The sequence below is a fragment of the Pan paniscus genome, chromosome 2 (assembly GCF_029289425.2).
Source record: "Pan paniscus chromosome 2, NHGRI_mPanPan1-v2.0_pri, whole genome shotgun sequence".
Lineage (NCBI taxonomy): Eukaryota > Metazoa > Chordata > Mammalia > Primates > Hominidae > Pan > Pan paniscus.
The window spans coordinates 46,813,986-46,832,378 of record NC_085926.1 but is presented as its reverse complement, the minus strand read 5'-3'; the positions used below and the strand labels follow the sequence as shown (position 1 = coordinate 46,832,378).

The 18,393-nt window shown below is 57.9% G+C and overlaps 1 protein-coding gene across 8 annotated transcripts in view; it reads left to right on the top strand.

The window, feature by feature from the left end:
* The window catches only part of MYL3 (myosin light chain 3), a 40,958-nt gene extending 22,930 nt beyond the window's left edge, over nucleotides 1-18,028 (top strand). For 3 of the 8 annotated variants that reach the window (XM_055109800.2, XM_034956297.3, XM_063602292.1), the window contains 8 exons: nucleotides 9,298-9,390; nucleotides 12,500-12,634; nucleotides 14,929-14,956; nucleotides 15,091-15,240; nucleotides 16,258-16,431; nucleotides 17,444-17,521; nucleotides 17,633-17,674; nucleotides 17,804-18,028. In XM_055109800.2, the coding sequence (XP_054965775.1) occupies nucleotides 12,506-12,634; nucleotides 14,929-14,956; nucleotides 15,091-15,240; nucleotides 16,258-16,431; nucleotides 17,444-17,521; nucleotides 17,633-17,661 (588 nt within the window). In that variant the 5' untranslated portion in view covers nucleotides 9,298-9,390; nucleotides 12,500-12,505 and the 3' untranslated portion in view covers nucleotides 17,662-17,674; nucleotides 17,804-18,028. Of the gene's footprint in view, nucleotides 1-8,285; nucleotides 8,459-9,297; nucleotides 9,509-12,499; nucleotides 12,635-14,928; nucleotides 14,957-15,090; nucleotides 15,241-16,257; nucleotides 16,432-17,443; nucleotides 17,522-17,632; nucleotides 17,675-17,803 lie in introns of those variants that run through there. The other 5 variants (XM_055109795.2, XM_034956296.3, XM_055109798.2 and 2 more) reach the window with 3 other exon arrangements.
* Nucleotides 18,029-18,393: the final 365 nt, after the last annotated feature.

Genomic DNA, 18,393 nt, shown 5'->3' with positions numbered 1-18,393 from the left:
CAGACCCAGCCATGTTTACTCGGGCCCGGCCCCCTCCGAGCTCAACAGGCTCCCATTCATTGGGAGCCCCATAAACCCTTTGGGGCTCCCTGAGGTTCAGAACGCCTGGATGCCAAGGCTGGCTGCCGCCCCCAGACCTGCTGGGAGCTGTGGGCAGCAGGTGGGGCATGAGTGAGGCATAAGTGGGATGGTGGGTGGGAGCCTGAGACACGCCTGAGTTTCCAGGTATTTGCAGTGTCGTAACAGTTCTTGCCCCATGCACATTGTGGAGCAGTTGGGAAATCCAGGGAGGTGGTGGAGGTTGAAGGGTTCCTTCCATGGCCATGGGGCCATCAAAACTGATTTCTCTTAGATCAGGCCCCAGAAGGGTGTCTCCTCAGACTAGGCTCCTGAGGGCATGTCCTCAAATTGCATGACCCTCAAGGCAAGGCTGAGACTGCTGTGTCCAAAGCGGAGCTGATGTCCTTGCTGAGGCCGCATACCTGGCCTTGGGTTGTTGACAGTCCACTCCCTGGCAGCGTGGGCATGGGCTTGCATCCCACTGGAGTAGGGCAAGTCTCTGGTCTGTTCCTCATCTGTTCAGCAGGAGGTCTTCACTGGAAGGGGAAGCACTGGGATTGGATGCTGAGGGATGGGGCCCTCAGGTCTGCATCCCTCAGTGTTGTCTGTTGTCACCTTTGTGCCCATCTCTGTGCTTTCTTTGGGTGAGTTAGAGTACCATCCCGTGGTCCCTGGAAATGGAAGGGAGGCAGCAACAGTGTTCAATGGGAAGAACTGTGGCTTGGGGGTCCAAACCTTGTCCAGCTTTCCCATGACCTGGAAACAATTCTGTCCCCACTCAGGTCTTCAGTTCTCCCTGCCACAGACGGGTTAGAGTGGACTCTCTCCAAACCCACCCCTAGCCCTGCTGTTCCCAAGGGCAGCTCTGAGGGAGATCCCTGGTGGCATGGTGGCGGGGAGTGGGGTAGGAGAAAGGCCTCCCCACCAGATCCCCTTTCATCAGTGTCCCCACATGCCCGGGCAACCTGGCCAGCCACTGGGGACACTGGTTGGGGGTCCAAAGCGGGTCCTGTTTCCCAGACGCCTTCTGGGTGGAGTGTGATTTCCCGCTCCAGTGGTTGTAAAATCCCCAGAAGCCTAGTGCGTCCCTAGTGTGTGTGTGGGGGGGTCTGTGCCTCGGAATACCCCCTCCCAGGCGTGTTTGACACGTGTTTCCGCCTCTCCCGGCATGGGCTCCCGCTGCTGCTATTTATAACCTTTAAGAGCTCCTGCCGACTGCAAAGTTTTCTTAAACTCAAAATATCACCGAGGTCCCGGGCACGCGTTCCAGAGGCCGGCTGGGCCCTGCGGTTTGAAGGGAGGAGGGGGCCAGGAAGGAGGAGGTGGTGGGGAGGGGGTTAGCTCAGACACTGGGTCCTTGCCGGGGGCTGTGGCCGGGAGCCCTCGAGTGGAGAACCCCTAGTCCTGACCCTCCTGCCCTGTTAGGCCTGGAGGAACCCTCTATGTGGGTGGTCCTTCGTCGTGCCTTGCCAAATCTCTGGGCCTCAGTTTCCTCTCACTCTAAATGCCTCAGGGGACACTGGCTGGGGCAAGGCAATGAGCTGGCGGACACTGGGAATGTCTCTAGGGCTGGAATCAGGGTTGTGTCTGCCCGGCCATCCTGCAGGCTGCACCGAGCCTGGCCCAGAGGCACCGTGGACATTGGCTGAACTGGCTGGAGAGGGGAAGCACTCAGGGAAGTTTATAAAACCGTGTATGGGAAAGCGACATCCAGAGAAGGGCAATGGCATGCCAGAGGTCACCCCACTCATCCAGAGCAAGTCTCCAGGCCTTCCGACACCCGTGCCCTCTGAGGTGAGCCTCTTTGGAAGAGGCTGAAGGGCTCTCACTGGGCACAGGTGGGTCGCCAGTGTGGAGGAGGTTCTGGGCTTAACGGGAGGTGGCTAGGCATAACTCAGATGCCTCCCTGAAGCTGGAGGGGACACTGGCAGCCGGTCTGGCCCAGTGAGGTCAGGCCTCTGCCCAAAGTCACACACCCAGCTCCTGCCTGCCCTGACCTCTGCTCTATCTCTGGGGCCTCTCTGCCTCCCGGACTAGTCATGATCTTTTTGGGGAGGTCAGTGGTCTAGGCTTCCCCCAGTCCCACTGCACTCCTTTCCTGAGCTGGTGTGGGGGCTGTGGAGGCAAGGGACTGGAGCACTGAACTCAGGGCCATCCAGTACATCCTGTCCTCACAGCAGCACCCTCTCTCAGCACAGCTGGCTCTGGAAGCCACTCTTGGCCCAACGAGCAGAGCTGGGTTCAAGATGGAAGGGTGACCACCCCCGCCCTTAAACTCGGCGGCCCCACATCAATTTTCCCAATCAAGCATAACCACACAGGGCTCCTTGGGGGTGGAGGGGGGCAAGGAAGTGATGACCTCGCAAACAGAGGAGGAGGAAGAAGAGGAGGAGGAACAATGTGTTCTGCAAGCTCAGCCCTGCCTTCCGTGGCCCCTGCCTGCACCTTACTGTGTGTTGGGCTCAGCTGGGAGATGCAGAGACTCGAGAGTTTGGGGGAGCCAACTCCCTGCCTGGCCCCACTGCCCTGTGTTCCCATTCCCTGAACCCTCCATGAGCTCTTGGCCTCTGCCCCTGCACTTCTTGCCATCTGACTTGTCCTTCCCTTCTCTGCCTGGGTGGCTCTTGTATACCCTCCAAAGGCCCCCTCCTCTCTGAAGCCTTCCTGGATCTGCACCCTTCAACTCCCAGCAGAGTGAGACCTCAGACCTCCTGGTTTGACTAGAAAATTTAGCACGGCATGATATGCTGCTGCCTCTGTCCCAATAGACGGCGAGCTCTGGAGGACAGGGGCTAGGTTATCTCTGTGGCTCTGCTGAGAAGCCTCCATCTCTGGGGGAGGGCACACCTATTGGCCAGAGCTGTGGATTCCAAACACCCTGCTCCCTTACCTCTTCGTCTCTCAGTTGCCATGGGTAGGCTCAGTTTCCTCATGAGCAGGCCCCAGGATCAGAGACAGATCCCTTCATTGTTGGAACGCTCATTGTCGGAACGTTTTCCTCTAGGAAACGTTATGAGATGGAATCTGCCTGACGGCATCTTCTCAGAAAGCCAGGGAGCAGCCCCAGGGGTTGAGCTGGAGCCTAACCCTGAGACAGCAGCTGAACCTGGCACTGGCAGAGAGGACCCACCCTCGACCCCCATCCCAGACCAGCCTGGCTGTCCCTGCAGCTGCTGCTGTGAGACCATGGGAGTGGGGAGACTGGCATGTCCTCTCTCTGGACCCCAAGGTCAGGCGAGGAGGGGCCTGAGAGGTGGTGACGGCTTCTGGCAGCCGCAATCAATGATGGTTTCTCCTTGTTTTCCTGCCCCTGGGAGGTGTATCTCCAATGATTCTAGGTGGGGCAGGGGCCACGAGCATGCTGGTTGGGGGTGGGCTGAGGGGGGGGGGGTCTCGGGGCCCTACAGCATCCCCTGCTAAATCCCCCACAGAGGCTGTCCTGCTTATGCTCTCAGACCAGGACTCCCGAAGGCAGGGCCTCCCTTTGGATGGATGGGCTCACTGTTAGGCAGGGCTCCCTCGGGGCGCAGGAACTCCCCAGCCCCTCCCAGCTCATCTGCAGCCTTGGATGAGCCCCTCTGTTTATGCAGAATTCCAGCCAATTGTTCCCCTGTTGTCTTGGCTTCAAGCTCCAGCCCTCTCCCCCTCACTGAGACCTGGCCAGGGGCACAGGCTGAGGCAGTGGGGAAGGAGGACACTCAGGTCCAGGGATGCCCCACCCTGGCTGCACTGGGAGGACCGTGCACCTGCTGAGCCCACCTTTAGGGAACTCTCGCCCCACTGTGCAGGTGTGAACACTGAGGTCTCCAGAGGGGAAGAGGTTCCAGGAGTCAGTGAAGGGGCCAGCACCAGAACTGAGTTCTCTGTCCCCAGCCAACCCAACCCCAATCCCAGGACCTGTACCCTCATCAACTTTGGATGGGAGGATGATGCTCCAGTGTCTCCTAACATTCCACTGTCCTCCCAGAACAGTTTCTCATCCAACCCAGCTCCAGACCTTTGGGGCACAGAGGTATTTACCTCAGCCCTGGCTCTAAAACCGCATGAGGCTCCCTGGAGCAGAGGGCTCCAAGGCCAGATGCTGCAGAGAGCTGGGCTCCTGGCCTCACCCTTACCCGTCAGCTCTAGGCTCTGCATTTGGGGGTTCCTGTGCTGGTCTGAGGGGGTTATTACACATTCCTGGGTACCCGTGAGTCTCTGAACCTGCTGTGGTCTCCCCACAGCCCTCAAGGCTGACCTGATGGGAGCTTGCCTGTCTCCCAACCATCTCTCCTTCCCTTTTGTCTTCCCTCTGCTTGCACTGGGGTCCAAGATCTGGGAAAGGAATGGGTCGGGAGCCTTCCAGAGAGTCCTTTCCCACGAGAGCCAAGCTCTGACCCCGTCCTTATCTGGCCCGGATGTGCCAAGAGCAACACAGATGCTGAAGCTCGAAAGCCCCAAACCAGGACGCTGACCTCCCCGCTCAGCTACTCTGCTTGGGCCTCTGTTTCCCCTTCTGTGAACAGGGTGGGGTGGGGTGAGAGGAGGCAGTGGAAAGGTCCCAAATGTCCAGACACACACGTTCACACACAAACAGATGCGGACACTACCGTGCCAGGCAGGCCTGGTAGGGTTCCTTGATTTCTGCTGCCTTCAGCCCTGCTCCTCCTTCCGAGTGCTCATTTCTGCCTGGAAATTATACCTGGGTGTTCTTTCTATACCCGTGAGCTAAAAGATGTGGTTCATTAGGTGTATGTGGGAGAGTGCATGGATGTGTATGCAAAGGCATGTGAATGTGTATATACATGTGTGCAAAAGCATATGTGTACAAAGGAGTGTGGATATGTGTGCACGGGCGCGTGAACATGCATGCAAAGGTTTCTATGAAGCATGAGGATATATGGTAAAGGTGTGTGGTACAGCGTGCCTGCTCTTGGCCCAAGCTCCCTTGGGCCAGGGTTCCTGAGTGCATGTCTGCAGGCTCCAGGAAGCTACGTGTGCACACACACATTTCAGTGTGATTCCTGCTGTCCCAGTACTGGTGGAAAGGGACTAGGCAAAGGTGGAGTAGGTGGAGTAGGGAGTGTCTAGGGGCCCATAGGTATCTCCAGACAGACACACATCAGGGGTGGGTTAGCCTGCCTGGGGGTAGTGTGTGTGTGTTTCAGACATAGCCACACTGGGAGGGTGGATATATAAATACTCACACAGGCAGGTACCAGAGTTGACCCTAACTATTCCTGGCTGGGAGCTTGGGCCATTTTTATTGCAGCATCCACACCCTGGGCCACAGAGGATTTTTGTATGGCCACTGGAGGCAAGGCCACAGCTGGTTCTGGCTGGGGCAGAGTGGGGAGAGCCCTGGGTATAGGGGGCCGCCATGGCTAGGTGGGGTCTGCAAGGGGTCAGGGAGGTCCTCCCAGCCAGCACTCCCTCTTCACTGTCACCACCACTGTGGCCTTCTTGTAACCCTCCTGTCTTCACCTCCATCACTGTTGTCCCTGTCCTCGGCACTGCCTTCTTCATCTGTCATCCTGTCCCTCTGTCCAGGTGCCCATGCCCACCCTCTCTCCTTGCATCCTGGTCTGGTGCCCACTTCTTGTCCACTTGGAGCTGCTTGAGGATGGGTGAGAGGTGGGAATGAATTTGGGTTATGCTGGCTGGGAGCCGAGGTGAGGGGTGGCATGATGGTGTGCATGCGTGCGTGTCTGCAGGCTCCAGGAAGGTACATCCTTTCCTGGGGCAACATTTGTCCCTGACCCTCCTACCAACCCTCTCTCCCCCCTGTTTCTGACTGCCCCATCTCTCTCTTTCTCTGTCTCTCTCCATCCTCCCATCTCTGTCTCAGTCTCTGTGTCTCACCTCTGCCATAGCCAAGGGTCCCTGTCTCCAGTTTCTCCGTGATGGCCCAGGGGAGCCGGTTCCTCCTCCCAGCCAGTGTGAACTGTTTGCCTGAGACAGTCGGTCCATCCACTCAAACAACCACTCAATTCAGACTCCTCGTCTGACTGACGGGGTTTTTTTTTTCTCCTGCTAAATTTACTTGCATTTTTGACTGAATTGGCCATTCAACAGAGGTTGTGTCCACATGCCCCTTCCCCACCCATGCCAACAGATGAACAGGCTCGCAGACAGACACGCACACAGAGCCAGGAGCACGCAGACATGCTCACGCCCACGCAGAGTCACAGCCTCGTGCCCATGGTGACACGTGGAAGCACGCAAGACGACACACTCCCACACAATCACACGTGTGGCCTCATCCTCTTGTCCATGGTTACACACACATAGACTATCCACACCCATCCAGTCACACATGTTCACACCTCGTGTGGCAGTGTCTGCATGTCCTCACACCTATTCTGGGGAAACCTTGGGGAAATGGAGGCAAGGGGAGGGAGGAATGTGGCCCAGGGTGCAGCGCTGGGCAGAGCCCCAGCCCAGCACCCAGGGCAGCCTTTGCAGTCTCCTCCAAGGCCGGCTCATGGAACACCCTCCTTTCTTCCTCAGCCCATCTAGGTGAGGTTTCTGGTCATTTCAGGCCGCTGCTGAGCCCCTGCAAACCTCAATAGCAGCTCCCAGACCCCGATCCTAAAAGGGGAGTCTTTTTTTTTCTTCCAAGGACAATAAATATTTGCTCTTTGGGAAGCTGCTGGTGGGAGAGTACAGGGTTTGGCCCAGTGGCAGGGAATGTCCAGGGCAGTTCAGGGAGGCCACAGGCCATGCTGGGGGGGAGGGGCCGGGCCCCTGTCCGGAAGCTGGACCAGCAGGCAGAGCTGGGGAGCTGGGGCTCAGGGCTGCATCTTGCTCCATTCCTCCTGACCCAAGCCCCAGGCCTTTGTTTTCTCAGTTCCTTTGATTAGTACATTGGCACCCCCTCCTCCCATCCCAGACCCTGGTACCCTGAACCTCACCCATCCAGAGCTCCCACAAACCCTTGGCAGCCCGAGACTCCATCTCATGCACCCAGAATGCACAGACCCAACTGATGCTCACTCTTTGGACTAAACAGGGGTGCAGTATCTCCAGACACATTTTCAATCTCCCTCCTGAGACTAGCTGCTGAGAGTGGGGCTGAGGTCCCCCAGTCCAGGCCCCTGAGAAGTCAGGGCCATGCCCTTCTTCCAGAATGGACCAAGCCTGGCCAATGCTGTCCCCATCCTGTCCCCCATGAGGCTTGGGTCCCTAGAGGCTTCTGCCTGCCCACCCCTCCCTCATGCTGAATTGGGCTCCCAAATATAGCGGCCGTGGCCACAGCCGGCCAGGACACCACAGCCCTAAGCGTCAGTCCTGGGCCGGGATCAGAGGGGCAGGAGCTGATTATAGGTCCTTGGGCCAAAACCAGGGTTTGCCTGCCAGCCCGCTGGGCCCTGCCACCCCCACCCCTAGAACCACAAGGTTGGAGCATCTGGTCCCCGTCAGCACAGTGGGCAGAGGGAGGGGCCTGAGGGTTGTGTTTGGCCTGCTCGAGGACAGAGTTGTCTGTGTGTGGTGTGGGGGTAGTGAGGATGGGCTGGGACTCAGGGGCAGAGACTGTCCTCTGAACCTGGAATCACAGTGCCCCACCCATGGCCATGGTACAGGTGGGGAAACTGAGGCCAAGAGGAGCAGGGACCAGCCCGGGTCACAGGAGCATAGGGAGTCTACTGCCTCCCCCTTGGGTACTCTTTTCCATCTCTCAAGGCCCGGGGTTGTGCCTCTGGGAGGTGGGCCCCATCCTGTTAGTGGCAGAGCGGCTTTGCTGGGAAGTCCTCCTAGGAGTCAGACTTTCATCTGAGGCTCCAGGGCCATGGGATGGTGTAGAAATTTATCTCCTTCTGCTGGTCCTTGTACCTGCCTCGTGCCATCTCTAGTCAAGAGTTGCTGGGCAGCCCTTGCCTCCTTGGGGCCACGGTCTCCCCATCTGTGCAACTGGACAGGGACCTAGGGGCCCCGCGTGGGGTCTGTGTTCATGGGTGTCCAGTGTGTAGCGGTGGGTTCACATCTATATGGACACACAAGTGGGCCCTGGTAAGTCAGCTGCAGCCTACGGGCCTGCCCACACCAGGACAGGGTCCCCAGGACCTGCTGCGCGGCAACATTTGACCTACTTCTAAGGCTCTGGGTCTGGCCCAGGCCGTGTTCTCGACTCCTCCGGGAAGTGTGGGCCTGCGTCCCAGCCCAGAGGCTGTGGGCCAGGAGGGGCGGGACCGGCAGGCCAGGGCGGGCCATGGCTGCCTGCGGAGACTGCGGCCCAGGGGACAAGGGCACGTGGGGAGCCCGACCCTGTTTCCCTGCCTCTGGCTCTTAGGCCCAGGGGACAGCTGGCCCTTACCTCCTTCTGCCCACCCTCCACGTGGCAACCATAGTCTGAGCTCCCCAAATTGGCTCTGACAGGATGATGGACATTCTTCATGCCCTTCTGAACGCTACCAGGGAGGTCTGCCAAGCAGCTACCCCCGCTGTTGCCAAGAGTGTGACCCCCCCCGGTGCCCCTTCCCACTGGCCTTGTCCACACAGGGCCATGCTGATCTGGAAATCCGTCAGCCCTTGTCCTGGGTCCTGGGTCTGGGGTTTGGGTTTGCAGTCCTGGAAGTCTGGGTTTAGAGTCCTGGGGCTTGAGTCCTGGATCTGGGGTCTGGGTTTAGAATCCTGGTTCCTGTATCTGGGGTCTGGGGTCCGGAGTCTGGGTTGAAGGTCCGGGTTTACCATCCTGGGTCTTGGAGTCTTTGGTCAGGGTTTGGGTGCCAGGATCTGGGTCTAGGTCTCCACAGTGGGGTCTAGTCCTGGAATCTGGGTTCTGGGTTCTGAGTTTGGCACTCAAATTGTGAGACCTGAGTCTGGGGTCTGAGCTTGGGGTTCCGGGTTCCCGATCTGGGGTCTGGGTTGGGATTCTGGGTTCTGGGGTTTGAGTTCAGGAACCAAAGGTCGGTTCCCATCCCTTCTGCGCCCCCTGCTGGCTGATCGTGGTCCAGTCACTGCCTGTACCACAGGGGTCACCCTCACCTCTTTAGTCTGTGAAGAGCACGCCTGAATTGGGGTGGGCATGGGGAAGTGGTGAGTGGGCTTGGAGGTAGCTGCTGGCCGCACTACTGTCCCAGAGTGCCCTCTGCACCGCCAGAGCTCCTGTCAGTCAGTTGGCAAATCTCCCCATCTCTCCGGGCCCACTCCAGGACAGGGTTTAGCAAGGGGTTCCAGTACCTCTGTGAGAGGTGGGTAAACTGAGATATTTGGAACATTTGTTCATCCAGCATTTATTGAATGCCTGTGGTGTACCAGGTCCTGGGAAAATGTAGCTGTGGAAGAGCAGAACATTCCTCCCTCCTGTGACGGCTGACATTCATAGGAAGGCGGACGCACGGAAGACGCCAGGTAACAAGAGCCCAGAAGAAGGCCGGCGTGGCCGGGCTTTCCTGCCTTAGTCCACAGGCTCCTCAGAAGTCAGGGCCCATATCTTCCCTGCATTCCCCTTGGCTGGGGGAAGGGAGAGGTAAGTGGCTGCCTGAGAGGGCTCTGGGACATGGCGTGTGCCAGCCTGCAGCACACTGGGCTGCAGCTCAGACATCAGAGCTTTGGGAGCTGAAGCAGTAGGACCCAGACCCCCAGCCCTGGCTCTCCAGGCCCCCGAGGCCCTGCCCAGATCCTGCCTGCTAGGCTGACTCCTGAAGGGCACAAAGCTCAGGTTGGGATGTGGGAGAGAGAGGGAAGTGCCAGGCATGGTGTGGCCTGTTCTTACCGCCAACTGCTGCCCACCCTCCCTCCCTCCACCCCCAACTCCCTGCTCACCTTCCTGCCTCCTGTTCACCCCATGCCTTGCTCCTGGTCTTGGTGTGCCTGGGAGGGCTCTGGCTGGTCCTGAAGAGTGCCTATTGGGGGCTAGGCAGTTGTTATAGGTTTGAGGGTGGGCCTGTGGGTGAGTCCTGGGGCACTGTTGCTCCCAAGCCAGCAGGGGCATGCCCAGAATCAGAGCTCAGGCAGTCATCATCCTGGCCCTAGCCTTCATCTGGGTCCTGATGAGGGAGTGAGGATGGCTCTGTGCACCCTGTCCCTGCTGCAGGACCACGTTTGCCCTGTGTGTGACAGGAGGGGCCCAAGCCACTGCCTTGACTGCCACACACAGGTGGAGGAAGGTGGCACTATGTGGCTCTGGCTGGCTGCATGAGCCTGCCCATCCCAGATCACAGACCTGGACACTGAGGCCCAGGATGCTCTTGTCACTGGCTTACCCCCATTTGGGCCAATGTTGGGTGGTTTCCAAGGGGTGGTAATTGTGTGAGGATGAAAGAAATGAGATGGGAGAGAAGGCCCTGTATATGTCCTCTGCTCTGGCCCTCTGCTTCCCTCATGATGAACGCAAGGAAATTGGTCTTGTTGGCGGTGTCTGTGGGTGGCTGGGGCTCCCGTGTGACTTCCAGAGCCCGTTGTCCTGAGGGTCGGCAGGCCTGGGTGGTGGGGCCTCCCCGGGGCCCCTCTGTGTGGCCCTCTGGCTGTCTTCTCCTCTTGTGGTATTTCTGGCTCGTCTCTACTGACCATCCCCCCACCCCTTTCTTTCTCAATACTGTTGCCAAACATCTGGAAGAAAAGTGAAAAACTTGCCCCCCCGCCAGTCCCGGATGTTGTCAGATTTCCAGATGTGGGTGTTCTGCCCTCCAGATGAGAGGCAGAACGTGTTCCAGTCAGGAGCGGGCCGGCCCCAGCCCTGGACTGCTGTCCCTCCCTGTGAGGCGGAGTGACAGGATGAGAGGGACCGGGCCCAGTAGGAAGACAGCAGGGCGTGCCAGGTAGAGGCCCTGGGCCCCACTGCACCTCTCAGCCTCAGGCTTAGCCCCTTGCCACACCAGGGAAATCCCTGGCTTTGAAGTTTCTATCAAAGGCTCCAGGCACTTAAAAGTAACCAGGAGCACCTCCTTCCCACCCCCCAGGCACAGATGCTGGGCAAGGAACAGAGCCCAATGTGTTTACAAGATGTCCCCACTGTTGGCGTCCCCATGCGGGAAGAGCCTTGTGCCACCTCAGCCTTCCCACCTCCCCAAGTGGCAGTCCCGTCAGGCTGCACTCTGTCACTGTCATCTGCTGAAGGCTGGGCTTGGGATGGACCCTGAGGGCCGGGCACTGCAGGATGGGCACTGGGGGTGGGCACTGAGTGGTAGGAACAGGGAATGAGCATCATTGCACTGGGGCAGACCCTGCTTGGCAGCTTGGGGTTCCTCAGAGAGGCAGACCCTCTCAGAGCCCCTGCCAAAAGGGTCGGCAGAGGGCAACATGTGGCAGTGGAATAGCATTGGAGAGAGCTTTCTGGAAGAGGGCCAGTAGAGCCAAGCCTTGAATATGTCAGGCAGAGGGGGCGAGGGCACTCTGGGCAGAGGGTGCAGTGGGGAGCCAGGCCTGGGGTGTGTAGGGAAATGTGCATCCCTGGGGCCTGTAGAGAGGGGAAGTAGGAATCTAGGGGTGAAAGCTGAGAAACTGGTCCCTGGGCCAGCAGGTGCTGAAGAGGGAGGCTGCTGAACTGGCCTGGGGCGACTGCCCTAGAGGGAGCAGCATCCTTTCTCTTGCCCTTTGTGGGGGTTCCTGGAGACCCTTGGACCCATAGCCAGGGCTACAGCTGCCTGCCATGACCAGACACTCACATACAGACACATGTAAACACCCAGACATAAACACACAGAAGCAACACCCGCAGACACACTCACATAGACACATAGACACACCACGCACACATAAAGACCCAGACCCACAGAGACAAATGCAGACACCCGGGCCATCCCTTACATAGACACAGATACGGAGCACACATAGGCACGCACAGAGCCCCCCACCATGGAGGCACCCAGACAATACACACAGGTGTACACAGACCCCCCTCCACACAAACACAGACACAGAGAGACCCACAGACACATAGACACCCCGACACAGACACAGACAACGCACACAGACACATGCTGACTTCCGCCTTCCCCCACATGGACACGGTCATAGACACAGACACAGACACAGGGGACTTTGGAGAGCTTAAGTTCAGAGGTGCCCTTAGATCATCCCAGTCCTTCTGGCCCCAACACAACACGTAGCATGTACTTGGTCCACCCTTCTTCACCTCTTCAACTTACGGACCTGCAGAGAGGCAGCAGGGCCCTGTGTGGGTATGTGTGGGTGTGCAGATGAGTGTGCGTGTATGTGTGTATGTGTGTGTTAAGCAGTGGCCTTTGTACCCCTCTCTCCCTCCCCCTTCCCAACAGGTGATTGGGAGGAATGGAGATCCCTCCTCCCCTACCCATTCCTGAGCCTGAACAATGCCCTCCCCAGGCCCCAAAATAGCCCCTAAGCCTAGCCATATCCTTTTATGGCCCTGTCCCTATTGTGCACTGCAGGGGTGGGGCTGGGGTCATGAGGTATCCGGGCAGGATAAAGGCCTGGGTGAGGCGGCTCACCTACCCTGCTTTCTGCATTCTTCTCTCCACATCCCTCTCTGTACTTACAGCCCCCAATGGCCCCCAAAAAGCCAGAGCCCAAGAAGGATGATGCCAAGGCAGCCCCCAAGGCAGCTCCAGCTCCCGCACCTCCTCCTGAGCCTGAGCGCCCTAAGGAGGTCGAGTTTGATGCTTCCAAGATCAAGGTGGGTATGGAAGCTGGGTGGTGGCAATAGGAGCAGGGCAAGTGAGTGGATCCCAGAGTGGACCTAGCAAGAGGCAGGTCAGGCTCTGGAGGTGAGCACTGAGCTGACGCTGGAAGCTTCTGTGCAGAGGTCAGACAAGCCCTGACTGCTTCAGGCATCAGAAGGGCTGCAGCAGGAGGGATGGTGGTCAGACGTTCTGCAGGACTCCTCTGGTGCTGCTGAGAACTCAGGTGGAGTCTGGACTGGGGTTTGAGTCTGGACTGTCTTTTTAGTGGTTTTGGAAATGGACTCTCCCTTGCCCTTCTTCCTGGACTTCTCATCCTTGGGGAATCCTGGAGTCAGCTGGAGCCAGGCAGGGATTTTCCTTGTTCAGCTGAGGGGTCCCAAGTCCATACACGCTCCCAGCGTGGATGAGATAGGGAGTAAGAAGAAGCAGGGCCCCTGTCCAGGCTGGGTCTCGTTCAAATCACCGAGCCCAGAGCTGGTAGAGCACTTCCGGGCCTCAGCTTTTAGGTAGGGAACTTGAAGCATCAGCTGGCTGGGGACATTCTGAAAGCTGTGCAGGAAGCTGGTCATGGAGCTATGACCAGTGGCCCCAGGAGCCCTTCCCCAACTGCGAAGTCTTTCTCAGAGTCTAAACTTGGAGGGAGCCATGACTCCCACCTGTGGTTATCTGCATAGCAGCACGTACCCTGTGTCCTGCCTGCTCCCTGTTCTTGGCTGGGACCACTGCTGCCCTGGCTGCCTCCTCAGGAGCCCTGTGGAACCCTCGCCGTCCCCGCATGCCCAGCAGGACCTACATTCCATCGGTGAAGTCTTGCCTCCTGTTCATGAGCCCTTCCCAGAGATACCTACCATGTCCTTTGAGGCAAGGGTTCAAATCCCAACTCTGCTCCATTTTAGTTGCCAAGTTCTTCGCTGCTCTGAGGCGTGGTTTCCTCAGCTGTGAAACAGAACAGCAAGTCCCCTCTTGCAGGGCTGCTGGGAACCATTCAGAGTATATGCACCTGGAGTTGGCCACCCAGGTCCCAGGCTTGCATTCTGCAGGCCTCATGGTGAGGCTGTGACCACAGCCACGGCCCATAGTGGCATTGTCCTTTCTCGCCAGGCCTTAGGTCGGCACAGACTTCCTTCTGAGAGGTGGGGACAATGAGACCCCTCATGCGCCCTCTTCCCCCATCCCCAGGTTGCAGGTAAAGGGCAGGGAGCCTTTGCCAGGAGCCCAGAGACCCTAATGTCAGTAGGCTTCCTGGTGGAGAGAGCTCTCAGGGAGCCAGGAATGACAACCTGTTCTTCCCAACACTGGGTCAAGCCAGAAGCCAGGAGGGACAGTCATGGTAGGGTGGCCCTGAACAGGGTGTCCCTCTGTGCCGGCATGCACTGTGGAGATTGGTGGGGCTCCGAGGCAGCAGCCATGAGAGAGACGCCAGTCATGCCCCTCCCCCAACCTCCTTTCCCTTGTGTGACCTTGACCTTGGGGCGAGTGACTGCAGTGATAAAAATAGACCTGGTATCCGGTGAGGAGGGGGACACTGGATCCCGGGAGGCCTCTTGATTGACGTCAATCAAGGTGGCCCCAATGTGACTTCAGCAAACACTCAGCAGCACTGCCCTGGCCCTGTGCTGTCCTGGGGTGTGGGAGCTTCCCAGGGACCTACAGACAGGGTGTGTGAGAAATAGGTATAGTGGGGCTGGTGAGTGATTGCCTGGTCTTTAGGGCTTAGGGGGCTCTGTGAGGGCAGACGTATGTAGACACATGCTCACACACAAACATGCACACTTGTGCTCACCCTCGATGCTTCCAGCCACGAGCCCTCGGCCTGTACCATTGCCCTTACTCCTTCTACCACCCTGGGCCCTCCCATCTCACTTTTGCTGACAGTCCTGCCCACCAGGCCCCAAGCAAAGCCAGCCTGACTGGGGCTTGTGGCTTAAGGTACATCTGTCCAGAACCGGGAGCATCAGGTAAGGCCCACGCTGGCCTGAGGCCTTGGGCATGTGGCCTCCCTCCTCACTGCTACCCCTGCCAGGGTCCACCGAGCATCAGGGGCTTGGTGCACACAGACTCAAGGCCTTCTGGCTGGAGAGGTGGAGGGGGGCAAGGAGGCAGGAGGGGGGCAAGGAGGCAGGAGGGCGTCAAGGTGGACTGCAGGAGGTCCTGGGGGTGCAGGCTGGGATGCTGGAATGGGACAGGCTGAGACAGTTGACATTCTGGGTTGGCCACCGAGTGCCCAGGAGGAGGTGTGGCCCCACCTTTTAAACCGGGCATCTGAGTCTTTGGGGTCTCTTTTCAGATCGAGTTCACACCTGAGCAGATTGAAGGTGAGCAGGGGTCTTGAACCCAGGGGTTGCAGGATTGGCCTGGGGTTCCCTGGTCTGAGGGTCCTGCCAGGGGTGTGGGGAGTGGGGTAGGCTGACCCTGGGAGTGTCTGTGGCTCACTGCCCTCTCCTGGCAGAGTTCAAGGAAGCCTTCATGCTGTTCGACCGCACACCCAAGTGTGAGATGAAGATCACCTACGGGCAGTGTGGGGATGTCCTGCGGGCGCTGGGCCAGAACCCCACACAGGCAGAAGTGCTCCGTGTCCTGGGGAAGCCAAGACAGGAAGGTAGTGCACCTGCCCGAGAGCCCCCATAGTGTTAGTCCCGGGGAGACTGGCTGGGTGGGCTGCCATCCATCCTGCGGGATAGCACGAGAATCTTTCCTGACATCTCCCATTGTCCCGATGAGGGCACCGAGGCCAGTCACAGGGCCATGCCGACCAGGTGACATGCAGTAATGGTTTGCTGGAGCATCTGGATCCATGCTGATTTGCCAGGCCCCCTGGTGGTAGGCGCTGACACCTATGGAGGAGTGAGAAGGTCGGGCAGTGACAGCAGTGGGCAGTGGGATGCTGTCATCCCAATGCTTTGGGAGGATCACTTGAGGCCAGGAGTTTGAGACCAGCCTGGGTAACATAGTGAGATTCTATATCTACAAAAATTAAAAATTTAGCTTGGCATGGTGACATGCACCTATGGTCCCAGCTACTCAGGAAGCTGAGCCAGGAGGATCCCGTGAGCCCAGGAATTTGAGGTTGCAGTGAGCTATAATCACACCACTGTACTCCAGTCTGTGTGACATAACAAGAAGACCTCGTGTCTAAAAATAAATAAATACATAAATGAATAAAATTTTAAAGCTAAAAAAAAAAAAAGGAGTGAGACCCAAGCCCCCACCAAGGGTTCAAAAGTCCCAGGGAAGGTCTCTGATTGGCCTAGCTGCTCCTGACCCAATCACAGATGGTGGAGGGTGAGGTCTATAAGAAAATGCCATGAGGGGAGGACTGTTTCCCAAAAGTAGGCAAGGGGTTCTGGACAGAGCCCTCCGTGGTGGCTCAGGGCAGCAAACTCCCTTTGTGAATAGCAAAGGGCTATGGAAACAGTGCATTGCTCAGTAGACTGTAAAGTGCCTCGCGATGGTAGTTTGCTTTTAAATGGCAAACTGGTGTAGACTGCTGTGAGAACTGGTGTAGACTGTTGTAGAACTGTGTGAGAGGTGGGGATAGCTCCTCATTATCAGGCATGGGGGAGGGGTGTGCCCACCCCAGCCTTAGACCCTGGAACCTGGGACCATTTCTCTGCAGAGCTCAATACCAAGATGATGGACTTTGAAACTTTCCTGCCTATGCTCCAGCACATTTCCAAGAACAAGGACACGGGCACCTATGAGGACTTCGTGGAGGGGCTGCGGGTCTTCGACAAGGAGGGCAATGGCACTGTCATGGGTGCTGAGCTTCGCCACGTGCTGGCCACGCTGGGTGAGGGCAGCCTCCTCCCCTACCCCAACTCCTTCCAGGGACATCCTGGGAGAAACCACTCTGTTGCCCCCCAGGCCTGTGACCCATTGGTGAAATGGAGAGAGTTACATAATTAGGGAGCCTCAATGGCAGACAACAGAAATGTTACTTAGGAGGAGAGTAAAGCAAGCATGCTGGTGCAGCTCACAGAAGGGGGATGACATCAGCTCTGGGGACAGAGCAGGGCAGGAAGGAGCCGTCTTGATATGCTCCCCTCCTTCCCACGACTCCAGGCCACCGTCCTGGTGGTCATTACTCCAAGGTCAAATTCCAGGGCCACAGCCCTAAGTGGTCAAGCAGGTCAAGTGCCTGCTGCCTGGGGGGATCCTGACCTCTGTGGGGCCCTGTGTACCTCCCACTTATACCCTTACCATCGGCTGCCTGCAGCAGGGGGTCCCTCTTCAAAGTGATTTTTTCCTGCAGCAAACATTTGAGTGTCTACTGTTTCAGCTCCGTGCTGGTCTCTCTCTCCTCTCTCTCTCTGTGTGTGCGTGTGTGTCTAAAGTGGGGGTAAGAAGGGGAAGCTGTGGCTGGCATTTTGAAGGGGGGCCAGCACAGCATACAGAAGTACGGAGGCAGGAGAATGCCAGACTTGGGGAGCAGCGGGTGGTCTCTTGGCTCCCTCCACCACCCTCTCCCAAGATCCCCAACTCCACCCCATGGGCCCTTCCTCTAGCCTCAAGGGGCTGCCCCAAGGGACTGCTTCTAGGGAGCCCTGGCTTCGTCCTGGCGGAGGGACCCCCTCCCAGCCTAGTGGGACAGAGGACAGCACGTACTGCACCCCAGGCCCCTTCTTAACTTGTCACTGATTCTCCTGGCCTCAGAAATGGGGTGATGGCCAAGGTCTTGTGAACAGTGCTGGCTGTGGGAATACTGGAGAGGTTGAGCCACCATCTAGAGGGATTCAGTGGGTGCCCCCACCCCATCATGCCTCTGCACGCACGGTGCTGACTCAGCCTCCCACTCCTGCCAGGTGAGAGGCTGACAGAAGACGAAGTGGAGAAGTTGATGGCTGGGCAAGAGGACTCCAATGGCTGCATCAACTATGAAGGTGGGCTCAGCAGGGGCAGGGGTCTTCTGGGAGGGGAGTGCTGGGACCCAGGCTCCCAGCCATGGCTTCCCCATGTTGCACTCCTGCCACTCACTCTCCTCTTCTTTCCAGCATTTGTGAAGCACATCATGTCCAGCTAAACCTCGTGCCCAGGTAGGCACCCACTCCCTCCTGAACCCGCTGCTGCCACCTGCCCACACTCCACCAGCTGCAGTGCTCACTTGACATCCTGCTGCCTCCGTCTCCCTTCCCCTCTGTAATCTGCACTGCCTTTGCTTTCAGGAAGCCCAGGGAAGGCTGTGCAGGGACGTCTCATCTCCCATGTGTGATGCTGACACCAGCGGCCTGGAGTCGTGGGAAGGACGGGAGCCTTACCAAGACTCCTGCAAAAACCCTTGGACCTCTCCGCGTGGTTGCCATCTCTGGCCCCTCTCAGGCTGTGCTTACCTGTGACAGCAGCTCTGTCCCCACCCCATGGGCCTCATGAATAAATGGCTTCTTGCCGGCCTTCCTTTCTGACTTATTTCCCTTCCTCCCTCTCTTTTTTCCTTCTCTCCTTCCTTCCCTCCCCTCCTCTTTTTTCTTCCTTTTCTCCCTCCCTCCCTTCCTACCCACCTCCCTCCCTTTCGTCCTTTCTTCTTTCCTGCCTTCCCTCCCATTTTCCTCCCCTTCTTCCCTCCTTTCCTTTCTTCCTTTCCTCTTTTCCTTCTTCCTTCCCCCTTTTTTTCCTTCCTTCCTCCTTTCCTCCCTCCCTCCCCTCCTTCCTTCCTTCCTTTCCCTCTTTGTCCCACATTTCTCCTTCCCCTCTTCCCTTTCCTCCTTCTTTCCCTCTCTCCTTCTTTCCTCTCTGTGGCCCTTGGCTTGCCTATGTG